Below are 13,266 nucleotides of genomic sequence, written 5' to 3' on the forward strand. Positions count from 1 at the left end.
GGCTCGCTGATTACGAATCTGATATCCGTTTCTAAAAATTATAAATTTCACATACATAATATGGCGGACTTTATTATTTTAACGAGTTTTTAAAATTTTATTATTCTAAACCACGAGTTTAGTCCAGTCAAGTTAGCATTTTTAGATGTTTTAAATCAGGACCTCAATTTTTTTTGCTTAAACCCTTCATTTTGAGGTAAAATTAAATTACCTAAATTTGGTACTTCGAACTCCTACCAGAACCTAAATTTTTTTAAAGAAATAGGTGCAAAAAATCAGTTTTTTTTAATTTCCGCCTTCCATGACATTTTAACATAAAAATAGTTATTATAAAAAAATAAGTTGCTCATTTCTTCAAAAATTTATTTGTTTCAAAACTATATTGAAAAAACAGAAAAATAACTGTTCTTAGCTAAAATCTTGAAAAAAAGGGTTTTTTGCGGATGCTATATCTCGGTCTATTTTTGTGCTAAAATGACATGGAAGGCGGCAATTTAAAAAAACTGATTTTTTGCACCTATTTCTTAAAAAATGTTTAGGTTCCGGTAGAAGTTCGAAGTACCAAATTTAGGTACTTTAATTTTACCCCAAAATGAAGTGTTTAAGCAAAAAAAATTGAGGTCTTAAGTTAAAACATGATATGACTTGTTTTTCGACTAATTTGACTGGACTATTTAGCAACAGCACATATTTATAGATTTAGTGTTGTTAAGTACTGGAACCACAATTCAAACAATCGGCTTGAAATTTTTTACTAGAAATTTTTAGGGTTCACCAATTAAAAATTTATTGTCATATTCGTAATCAGCGACCTTGAAAACCCCTGAGTAACGATTTTTAAGCGAATCTGAACAAATTTTAAAAAAAGTTATCCTCCATATTGGATCCGACATTTTTAATTTTTAGAAACGGATATCGGATTCGTAATCAGCGATCCCAAAAACCTCTGAGTAACAAATTTTAACAACTTAGGTCAAATTTTAGGATTTTGGCCGCCATATTGGATCTGCTATTTTGAATTTTTGAAACTTGACATCGGATTCATAATCAGCAGCCACAAAAAGACCTAAGTAGTAACTTTTATGAGTTTACCTAATTTTTTTGCGCTATATATGGTATAATTTGTTCATTTAGGGCAAAACCAGGATCCATTGGCCAAATTCTGATGGCGGATTCAGATTCAGCGCATCATAATACATAGGAATATATAAGTCTCGACTCCAGATCAAGACGCTTTCTTTTTGTGTGGCTGCGTAAGTCATTATTGGAACTTGTCAATTTGTCAATAGACGAGAGTAAGTCCTTCCATCTCTGTTCATCGGAAAGAGAGGCAGAAGTAACTGACATTGTCGAATGTTTACAAAAAAAGACAAAGCACTTGATACTTCAATAATGATTAAAGTTTGAAACAAATAAACGCAAAGAAAAAATTTTTTCATTACGAAAACTTTCACTGTTTAAGATATGGGCATAAAATCAGGTATACACTTGCATAAAACGCAACGACAAATTCAAGGAAAATGTTTCAGCGACTGGACACAGAAAACTAAGTCAAAAAGATGGGCTAAACAGCAGAATAGGTACGTAAAGAGAGAAGTTGTCTTCACTATGTGACAAGTAGTGATGCCAACTGTATACAAATTAACGCGCGAAATTTAAATTCTTTCAAATATTTACCTTCAAAAATTTTACTTTTTTCCCACCCGACTTTGTCCGCAGAATACTTTCAACCATATCCGACCCCCCCCCACTCTAAGGTTTCCTTAAAATATGTAAACGAGCGAAACTTAACGCGGCCAAAGGGCCCACTCGTTTGCATATTTTAAGAAAACCTTGTAGAGGGGGGGGGGGTCGGATATGGCTGAAATTATTTTGCGGACAAAGTCGAGTGGGGACCGCAGCTTAAATATTGAATTGGAATATATTTTTTATTTAATATTACACAGGTTTACAAATTTCAAATTTTTTTTGTTACTCGAACAAAACAGTTTTTTTCGATTAATATGTGTTTTTTGAGTAAGAAAATCATATTTAAAATTTTTTTCCCTCGTGCAATTTTTTTGGAACAGCAAATTATGCATTTTCGAGGTGTGACGTCACATAAAGTCACCGGTAGAGAAAGCAGTTAATCCAAATGTAAAAAATAAATCACCATTTGAATGATAATTAAATTACCTCTCAAACCATTGGTCAACCAATAAAATCCATTCAAAATTGTCAGAGTTACAGTCGATCAAAGTTCAAATTTCAATCAAATTTTAATGATTTTTAGACATTCGTCTAACTTTTGCTAATTTTTTCAAAGTCAAACAACCAAAAAAATGCAGGTTTTAAATTTTTTATTAATAGTATATTTAATTATGAAACTTTTAAGCCTTTATAGACCTCGATCGGATAAAAAATGACAATTCTACACTAGATTTATTGAACAAAGTACTTTTTCACTTTTAGTATATTTTCAAGTGATTTCGATCTATATCAGTTTTGTATAATACTAAGTTAAGCAAAGATCACCAAAATGAGTACTCGGGGGTTTTCGTAGTCGCTGATTACGAATCTAAGGTCAGCTTTTCAAAATTCATAATGACGGATGCCGTATATTATAATTTTATTTACGTTATCGCGTAGTGACAATATCTATAGTCTGGTTTGATTTTATTTCCAATAGTAATATTTTTCATATAATTGGAAACTCCCTTACGAAAACTCCCGTGTACTCTTTTTGGAGTACTTAGCTCTAATTATTAAAACTTTGTCCGCCATATTGGATCCGACATTTTGAATTTTCAAAAACTGAAATCGAATTCGTAATCAGCGACCTCGAAAACCTCCGAGTACTCATTTTGGTAAGCTTCGCTTAACTTAGTTTTATACAAAACTGATGTAGATCAAAATCACTTGAAAATATACTAAAAGTGTAAAAGTACTTTGTTTAATAAATCTAGTGTAGAATTGTCATTTTTTATCCGATCGAGGTCTATAAAGGCTTAAAAGTTTCATAATTAAATATACTATTGATAAAAAATTTAAAACCTGCATTTTTTTAGTTGTTTGACTTTGAAAAAATTAGCAAAAGTTAGACGAATGTCTAAAAATCATTAAAATTTGATTGAAATTTGAACTTTGATCGACTGTAACTCTGACAATTTTGAATGGATTTTATTGGTTGACCAATGGTTTGAGAGGTAATTTAATTATCATTCAAATGGTGATTTATTTTTTACATTTGGATTAACTGCTTTCTCTACCGGTGACTTTATGTGACGTCAAACCTCGAAAATGCATAATTTGCTGTTCCAAAAAAATTGCACGAGGGAAAAAAATTTAAAATATGATTTTCTTACTCAAAAAACACATAATCGAAAAAAACTGTTTTGTTCGAGTGACAATTTCACTGTAAACCTGTGTTATTTATGTATATTTAAAAAATATAGTTTACTTCGTAATGATCTGAGTTTTTATTGCCAAAAGGATCTGCTCGTCGGATGGAGTCCTGGTACCTATTTTGACTAGTTACTTTAAATCTTGGTAGATGGCGTAAAGCGCCAACTATGTTTTGATTAATTTCGGAACTATTTCTTACTATGATGTAGAGGAGAGGTGTACTCATTGACGAGTCTTTATTTAAACCTTCGAAAGAGAATATATTGTTTAAATAAAAGAATAATAAAATATACAAAAATGAAGTAGTACATAAAATAATATGAACAAAAGAATCTATACAATGCAAATAAAATACTAAACTCTAGAAAACATTACGATAAAAAGAACTAGCTATTCTAGTGGAGCGTTCGCTGATGCTTCGATGGCGCTTGTTATCATCTAGAATAAATCGGATTTTAATATAGTTAACACGTTCGCGAAGATGTTAGTCAAGACGACGAAGCTAGATATTGGATTCGGTTCCAATATCCATGCCTAACGCGAAGCTAGTGCAAAGTAATATTCACTAGGTGTCTCCTCCACCCGAGAGGCGCCTCGAGAGAGACAGAAGCATCTCCACTCGGCAAGGATGCTCCTGGTAGATGTGTGTAACCCGGTTGGCCAGTCTTCCACGGACGCACCCATAGGAAGTCTGGTTAACCAGGTGGAAGGAGGGCGGAGGGTGTTACTGTTCCGCAGGAGCGCCTACAGGAACAAGTACAGCTCCTTCTAGGAAGTGAGGAAGGCTCTGGTGTTCAGAGAGACGCACCTCTACTTAGCACCAGGTAGCCAGGAGTGAGTCGCTTCCAGTTGGTCAGACTGGCACCTCTAGACGAATCGGAAGAAGACTAAGGAAAAAGGTGCGAGACGAAAGGTATTGGCGATTCAAACAGCTACACTAGCGCCACAGTTGAACTAACTTAAGCGTGACTCGCTCTGTAGCACTCCATGTGTTTTAAATTATTTTTTTTTATTTAACGCTTAAAAATTATTTTACAAACGCAATAAAAATATCAGAATAATTAAATAATTTGAAATAAACTGTCGAAACAGAGACTGCTTTAGAGCGAGTCACGCTTATGTTAGTTCAACTGTGGCGCTAGTGTAGCTGTTTGAATCGCCAATATCACTAGCAGCTAGTTGACAGCGAGTGGTGGGAGAGGAGATGGACACTACTACTTACTCTGTCTACTTTATTCTCTATAGTTGGCATCACTACCTGTCATATAGTGAAGACAACTTCTCTCTTTACGTATCTATTCTGCAGTTTAGCCAAAAGATGAAACTGATCACAACACTAACAGAAAATTCACAAGTCACTGCACGAAAGGCAATAAAAAGCACAAGACAGCAGTCTTGCAGATGAACTAAACTGCAATTCAGATTCTCAAAAAGTTACCTTTGAAACAAATAAATAAATTTTAACAATTAAAACAGACTAAAAAACACGAGCTCGTGAGGAAACAACCTTACTCGACAAAAGCTCGAGCGAAACTAAAATAAAATAACTTTCTATTAAAATAAGAATTATCATGCTGGTCATAAATTTTTTGTCTGCGTTCTAATAGTATAAAAAAGAAACGCCCCACTACCTCAATTTGGGTCAATGGAAATTTGTCCGACTCCATCTGAATAACAGACTCACGAAGTATCAACCTGATGATACTAAATAAAATGATTGCATAAAATTAATGACTTTAGAGTGTCCTACTATAAATGTGCCCCACCCAAATTGTCCGACAAGATTGCCACTTTATTTTAAATAATTTTATTGAACGATTCTCTAAAAATCAGCTTGCTGATTGTAAATTAAATAATTTCAAAAATTTGTCCTGCACGACGTGTCTAACTGACCAAATTACCCAACATTTTTGTCCGACATAATGATATCCTCTTTATGTATGAAAATAACTTACTACTAAATAAGGATTAACATGCTGGTGATAAATTTTTTGACTGCGAAAACTGATGTATTTTTTATGGTACAAAAAAGAAACACCCCATTACCACAGATTGGTTTAATGGAAATTTATTCTCTCCATCTAAAAAAATCACACGGAGTTTTGACCTCCTGTTAATGAAAAGCGTTTTTAGGCAAGGGCCCATAGACTATAAATTTTACTTTCTCACGCCATTCCTCATAATAAAAAATGGTGAATCTCAAGCAGAAGTACAAATCATATATTATTTAAGCACTTTTTGTCTCCGTATCATATATAATAAAATCTTATTTTTCAGCGCATGTTGATAATGAAGTTTACCTGGGTCGTGCACTAGAAAGATTAGGTGACGCTGCATTAAAAGAACAAGAACCTGACATTGGCGCTGCTTTTCTAAAGTTTGCTGTTGTAACCAAAGAACTCAGTGCATTGATGAAAACATTGGTATGCAAGTATAATTTACTTTTATCAAAAGAAACAAGTATTATATTAAATATAATAATTATCAAATAAAAAGACCTGGAAGAATTTCCTTTTATACTTATTATATACAAAAATCTTCTGTACAAAAAAGCATGTACGGGAGTGTCCCTGGTTGTACAGCAGGTTTCGTTTTTTATCCATAACTTATAATTGGATTATCCAATTTTGATTTTTGAGGTTTCATATTAAGGGGTTATACCTAGTCACGATTTCCAAAAAATCGAATTTTTTTTTCCAGTTTCTTAAAGTATATTATATTATTATATTCTACTTTACAATTTTCGTATAACTGAATATAATTCAAGAGGCATTCATTCCCTTGCCTTACAATATCACATATTTATTATATCACACATTTATTACATACTCAATGTAAACTGTTTGTGAAACTTTAAACTCGAATTTCTCAAAACTACGTTTTTTAAGTCGGTGACCACAATATCTGAAATACCGCTGAACCTATTTGGCTTAAATTTTAACACAAGCTCAATACGGTGGGCCTGAAGCAAGTTGCAAGGTTGCATGAAAATGACGAAAAAATGTGGGAACGCCGCTTTTTTCAGGGTTGATCATACATCAAGAAAATGTTTCGACCGAAATCGTAGCTGATCCTTTTTGAAAAATATCAAAATTTTTCATTTTGTAAATCGTGTAATAAGCATTTCTTCAGTATTAGCAAGATGCGTTTGTTTATATATATATATATACTAGGGGGCTATGCCCCCTGCGCGCTTCGCGCGCCAACCCCCATCCTCTCTTCCCTTCTTTTCCCCTCCCCCCACCCTTAATTTAAAGGTTAAGATCGTTTCAAGACTCTGAATATAGCCGTAAATCCCCCTCCCTTTTCATCTACCCCCCTTCTCTTGACTTCCGGCTATATTCAGAGTCTTGGAACAGCGGCGGAAGCGGCTTCGCGCGCCAACCCCCATCCCCCCTCCTCTCTTCCCCTCCCCCACCCTAAATTTAGAGGTTAATATCGTTTCAAGACTCTGAATATAGCCGCAAGTCCCCTCCCTTCTCTTCTACCCCCGTTCTCTTGACTTGCGGCTATATTCAGAGTCTTGGAACAGCGGCGGCGGCGGCGTTGGCGGCGATATCTTTTTGTAATATAGGTAGATATGCATATTTTTTAATGTTTCACATTGATGATCTGTATTTTAGATATGTTTATAGATAAATTTTTTGATTGTAGAATCCATAACAAGGATGGGTCATTCCATGTCAAGTGTACCCAACCCATGTTCTTGACAAGGTTAGGTAAGGGTTAGCCAACCCATTTTTACATTCTCATCATAATGAGAAAGTATTACATTTGCCCGATTTTGACCAATATCTAATTCTTGTGAATCTCCACGTTTCAAGACATCCTGATGCCAAAAAAATAGGTTTTAAACAAATGTTTGTCTGTATGTATGTATGTATGTCTGTATGTCTGTAGACAAAAAAGTTGTCTCGACGATAACTTGAGTAAATTTTAATTAATCGACCTCAAATTTGGTTTGCACTTTAAGTTCACCAAAATTTCGCCTGAGTTCGTAGGGCAGACAATTTCGTCAAAAAACAACAAAATTATTCAAATTTTTAATTTTCAAAAATTTTTAATTTTCAAAAATTTTTATTTTTCAAAAAAAAAATTTTTTAAATTTTTTTTTGAAAAATGTGAGTCAAATGAAACACTTTTTTCCTTTAGCATTTTTTGATTCGAGTGAAAACAAGAAAGTTACACAATTTTTTATAATTTTTAATTTTCAAAAATTTTCATTTTTCAAAAAAAAATTTTTTTCAATTTTTTTTTGAAAAATGTGAGTCAAATGAAACACATTTTTCCTCTGACAATTTTTAATAGCGATTAAAACAAAAAAATTATACCTATTTTTTTAAAAAAAGACAAAAAAAAACAAAAACGGATGAAAAATGGGTAAAATGCAGAGCAAAATCACTTTTTTTTTTGAAAAAATGTGTTCAAATATGTATTATTTCTCTTTAAACCACCTTAAATTAACACAAATAACAGTGACTTACTCATAAAGTTCCAATTTTTTTTTTTATAAGTCCAACTATTGTTTTCCATTTCCAAACATTGCTATTGTTTTCAAAAAATCCTCTATTTTAAAATACTTTATATTGCGCTGTTTATACCATAATTTCGTATTTTTTCGATTATTTACTTTTGAATTAGTTAAAATTCATTTATTTGTAGATTTGTAAACTTTTTTTTCTTTAACACTTTTCGATACAGATTAAAACAAAAAAGTTAAAAAAGTTATGTTCTATAACGATTAAGGTAACAAAAATTTTAAAATATTTTCGATGTGTTATTTTACTCATTAATTTTTTGCGGACCAGTTTTAACCTATTTTGCCACCTTTTCTTTTAGCAACTTTCCTCTCTAGATTTAAAGTTTTTGAAACAGTATTCCTAAAACATTTTTTCCACTATAACGAAAGCATTGTGAAGTGAAACAAAAAAAATAATAAGTGTAGCAGGCGAAATTATAAAGAATTAAAATTAACTAAGTATAAACATTGCTATTTTTTAAGAGAAAATTCATTTTTCAACAATCTTTTTAACAAATTTAAATAAATCTTTCTACTCCTTGGTTTTTTAGGTCGCTCATTACGATTCTGAAGTCAGTTTTTAAAAATTCAAAATGGCGTATTAAAACATTTTTGACGCGATATTTTTAGCATTTAAAGGTATTCTGAAGGGATAAGATTTGAAAAAATTGTAAAAACTGAACAAAAATTCTAAAAAAATCTTTTTTTCGCCATTGACATGAAAAAGTGTCTTTTTTGTGCCTGTTTTGGGCAGATAAAGTAGCACTTTTTAAGGCAGTTTGGGCCAACTGCCTAAAAAAGACTTTTTTAGGCAACTGCCCTATAAAGACTTTTTTAGGCAGTAAACTGCCCTATAAAGTCTTTTTTAGGCAGTTGTTAATTTTTGCATAATTTTTGTAATAATATATTATATATAATATATATATATATATATGTATATATATTTCTTTAAAATTGTTTCACTTTTTCATAACAATGGCGAAAAAAATAGCGTATGTGGCTCGCACGTAGTAATTTTTAGGTTCGGATGATTTCAATACTCGCTGTCTGTGCGACTTCGGTTCGACTTGGCTCGCTTTCGGCTCGACTCGCCTTCGTCTCACCTACGTCGCACTAACGACAGCTCGTACTCAAATTACCTGTAAAAATTTCGTTAATGGGTTAATGCATGCCTCCTTTTCCTATTGTATCTTTCTAATTTTCAAGCGTGAAACGCGAGTGCCGTGATGAGAATGTTATCCTTAAAGTCAAAGTACTTTAAGAAAATGAAATTTAATTTATAAAAACCAAAAGTTTCACTTATATAAATTGTACAAAAATTTTTTTATGAATATGAATAAAAACATGAGAGCGAAACCTCATATAATAAATTTGTTGCTTTAAAAAATGCATTTACTTTAAAGTTCTTTTTTTTAGTGTTTTTAAATTGTCAATTAATTTTTTCTTTTACTCAATTGAAATTAGCTCAAAGCGGAATATCTTATTTTAGTAAATAATTTGGTTTGTCGATTTTCGTTAATTACAAAGACCTGGCCAATCCACGGCGCAATATAAAGGAACTAAGTTTGAACAGCTACAGTGCCGTCATTCTCTTTTTTTGCCCGATAAAAAATTTATTCTAATACCTTTAAACCTTTCTAATAAATTTTTCAAAACAAGTCGATTATATGAAGATCCCCTTTTAAAATAACTACTTTTTACTTATTTTAACTCTGTGTGTAATTAATTTTACTCTTTTTAATAAAATTAATAAAAATAATTTCTTTCTTCTTGACATTTTACTTCAAAATTAATTAAATCAACTACAAAGTCTGAATCAACTACAAAATCTCATTCTACCAAATAGATTCTTGGGTCATTCAACTACTTTCTGGTAGTATAATTAATACAATTTTTAAATTTAATAGGAAAATTTTTGTATTACAGAGAGTAGTTAAAAAGTAATTAATGCTAATAGGTTTTGAATTGTAATAAACAAACAAAGCGCGCGAATCGCGTAATAATATCGGACCGCGAAGCGGGACGATCATCCTTTGCGCGCCCCGGGGCGGTTGGTTGAGAATGTGGCCGCCCCCGCAGGGGGCTGCCAGATTTTTTTACATGGATAGTACAATGGTTGGTTACACTTGATATGGAATGACCTATATGAATATAGCCGCAAATCACCCCCTTCTCCCCCCTCTCCTCTCCCCTCCCTCGCAAAAAATGATCTAAATTTTAAGGTTATGTTCGTTTTAAGACTCTGAATAGGGCCGCAAGTCCTCCCCCCTTACTTCCCCACTCTCCGTATTTCCCACCCAAAATGACCTATATTTTCAAGTTATGTTCATTTCAAGCCTCTAAATATAGCCACAAGTCCCCCCTCTCCCGCCAAAAATGACATAAATTTTGAGGTTATGTTCGTTTCAAAACTGAAGAGGGCCGAAAGTCCTCCCCTCTCTCCGTATTTCCCGCCAAAAGTGACCTAAATTTTGAGGTTATGTTTATTTTAAGACTCTGAATAGAGCTGCAAGTCCTTCCCCTCGTCCCTAATCTTTCTCCGTATTTCCCGTCAAATATGACAAATTTTAAGGTTATGTTTATTTAAAGGCTTTCAATATAGCCGCAAGGGGGAGGGGAGGTGGATTTTCCGCCAAAATTGAACTAAATTTTAAGGTTCTGTTATTTTGGCGGGAAACGACTAAGAAACAAACATAACCTCAAAATTTAGGTCAAAATTTGGCGCAAAAAGACAAAGAAACAAACATAACCTCAAAATTTAGGTTTAACTTTGAAGAAAAATGACCAAAAAACGAACATAACCTTAAATGTAAGACAAATTTTAGCTGGAAAATTTAAGAATTTAGATAAATTTTGTTTTGAAAATTGAAAATAATCGGATTGTTCTGGCCAGTTTCTTGTCTGAAATGATACAAAGGTACCTTTAATATTCGCGATCGCGTTCACCAGGAGTTAATCACGTAATTTATCCAAAATGTAAGTTAAGTTATCACGGCTAACGAAAACTAAAATGTGCACTTTGAGGTAATCGTCTCCAGAGAAAACTAGAAGGGAAACGATTGGGTTGAAGAATCAGGTATGTACCTGATACTCTTGCTTGACGTGAACTAGGAACATTTCTGGGAAATATTTTAGACCAGAAGCCCCCTGAGTTAAAGATACGGCCCTCAGCTTCGCATCCAGGTGATAAAGATTGCCCCTCTACTCACCTGGGGCGGTGAACGAGAAAGGAAGTACCTGTCTCTACATCCTTTTGCGGGAGCACCCACAGAGAAGTCGCGAAAACGGTACTCTAGGTTCTTGGAAGTGACGTCATCCTCGCTTCCTCTCGCAGGCGCGCTTACAGAGAAGTCGCAAGGACGACGTTTCAGGTACGTGAAGATATCTTCTCGGTCTCTCGCAGAAGCACCTACAGAGAGTCCAAGTCGATGAGAAACAAGGAGGTGAAGTAAGGTTCACTTGACACGGAAGCACCCATAGTCAAGTGTAATATACTTCGCATTACCTAAATTCAATGAGGAGCGCCCTCAATTGAGTCCAGATAGCCAGGAACTAGGAGTGAGATCGCTTCCATCTAGCCAGAGGTGCACCTCAAAGCCAATCGAAAGACGAACTGAGGTAAAAGGTGTGAGCCGCCAGGTATATATTCTCGCTAGGCAGCCAGAGGCGTTAGCGCAAAGTGGGGGAAGAGAGAGACGCTGCTACTTACGCCGTCTACTTTCTCTCTCTTCGCCGGGCGAGTATACTTCCGATACGCCTATCGTTACAATAAATAAAAAATAAAATAAAAAAAGATTTTCTTGGGTAGAATTTTTATTTGAGAAGCTGGATCGTAGAACCGACACTTGGTTTATTCGAAGACATAGGAGAGAGCAAAGAGTTCTACTATTCAACTTCTCAATTTTTTGAGTTAATTACATCATATTAAATTTTTTCACCCGATTTCGATTAATTGAAACTTCAGAATTCCAAGTTTAACATTTAAATCAAATTATGTCGATATTTATGCATTTTTAACTTGAATTTTACCTTTGTTGCCCATCACCCCAAAAAATTTTAAAAATGACAAAACGGACTATTTTGAAAATTCGAAAAAACTTGAGGACAAATAAAAATTATGAAAATCTAATAATTCAGATTTATACTGCCGTCCTGATGACGAAAGTCGGTACTTGCATTTCTACATAATAGTTATATATAATAATTTATTTAATTAAATAATTATCATTAATCTAAAATAATTAAATATATAAATGAAAATATTAATTTTAATTAATTTATTTGTAACAATTATTATTTTTTACAATTCTGTATTATTAAATAATAATAAACAAAAATAATGGAAAATAGAAAAACCTAATAGTTTTTGGATATAGTCACAAGGTAAAATATACGTAACAGGCTGCAAGTACGGACTCTAAAACAGTGATGTCACGCTGGCAGTAATAGCACATACCGACTCTTGAGCAGTATTTCCAAATCAATTTTTGGCAGTAATCGACTTTTTTATTATAAAAAATGAAAATTTCTAAAAAAAATTAGCAGCATTGAATAGAGCATACACAAATTAGTTAATATCGATTGTGATTATTTTACTATGTTTCAAATATTAGTGCTGCTCGTTAAAAACGCGTTTCTTTAAATATCTCAAAATCACTCTGAATGTGAATACCGATTTTCGTCATCAGAACGGCAGTATAGTATTTCACATCGTCTAAACAATAGAGTCATAACATATTTAAAAAATTGTTTTTTAAAGGTGTTTTCCGATCAGTGAAAAAAATGTTGCACATCACCCCGCAACACTTTATAATATGAAATAGTTTTTGCAAGGAAGAGATAAAAATTACGTTGATCGAAGATTCAAATTTAAAAAATGGTTTCAAGCACTTAGGTCTTAAAAACTTTTCGTTTGATTAAATGAAACATTTATCTACACGATCTGCTTAAAATTTAAGTTCATTTTTTTATCTAAATAATTTAAATTTTAAAATTAAAAAATGTTTGTCATTGAGGGCAAAGCCGTTTAAAAAATGTTTTGTAAAAACAGTTGAAAATGAAAATCTGCATTACCTTTAGATATGAAGGTTTTCCAACTTTAATCACATTAAATGTTAACTTTTGTGATTTCTTAGTATTGTTTATATTTTAATTGTAAATATGTATTTTTTATATCTGTGATTTTATTGACTTTATTATTTTAATTTTAAAAAAATTATTAGTAAATATAAAATCAAAATTAATATTTAATTATATTTTCACGCGGTTATTTAAATTGTATTTCAATTTGAATAGAAAGTAAAGTAGACATTTTAATGAAACAGTGAACAATCGAATTCAAAATGTGAAGTTAAAAATACAGG

General features: G+C 32.7%; 1 protein-coding gene across 5 annotated transcripts in view; it reads left to right on the top strand.

Annotated features, from left to right (window-relative positions):
• The window catches only part of LOC127282164 (arfGAP with SH3 domain, ANK repeat and PH domain-containing protein), a 527,240-nt gene that overhangs the window by 56,727 nt on the left and 457,247 nt on the right, over positions 1-13,266 (top strand). For all 5 annotated transcript variants that reach the window (XR_007843154.1, XR_007843155.1, XM_051306275.1 and 2 more), the window contains exon 4: positions 5,662-5,807. Coding sequence is in view for 3 of the 5 variants with exons in the window: in XM_051306275.1 (XP_051162232.1) it covers positions 5,662-5,807 (146 nt within the window). In the remaining 2 variants the exon portion in view is untranslated. The remainder of the gene's footprint in view (positions 1-5,661; positions 5,808-13,266) is intronic.

Source organism: Leptopilina boulardi, unplaced genomic scaffold (assembly GCF_019393585.1).
Source record: "Leptopilina boulardi isolate dan_hultmark-lab unplaced genomic scaffold, ZJU_Lbou_2.1 LbouV2_285, whole genome shotgun sequence".
Lineage (NCBI taxonomy): Eukaryota > Metazoa > Arthropoda > Insecta > Hymenoptera > Figitidae > Leptopilina > Leptopilina boulardi.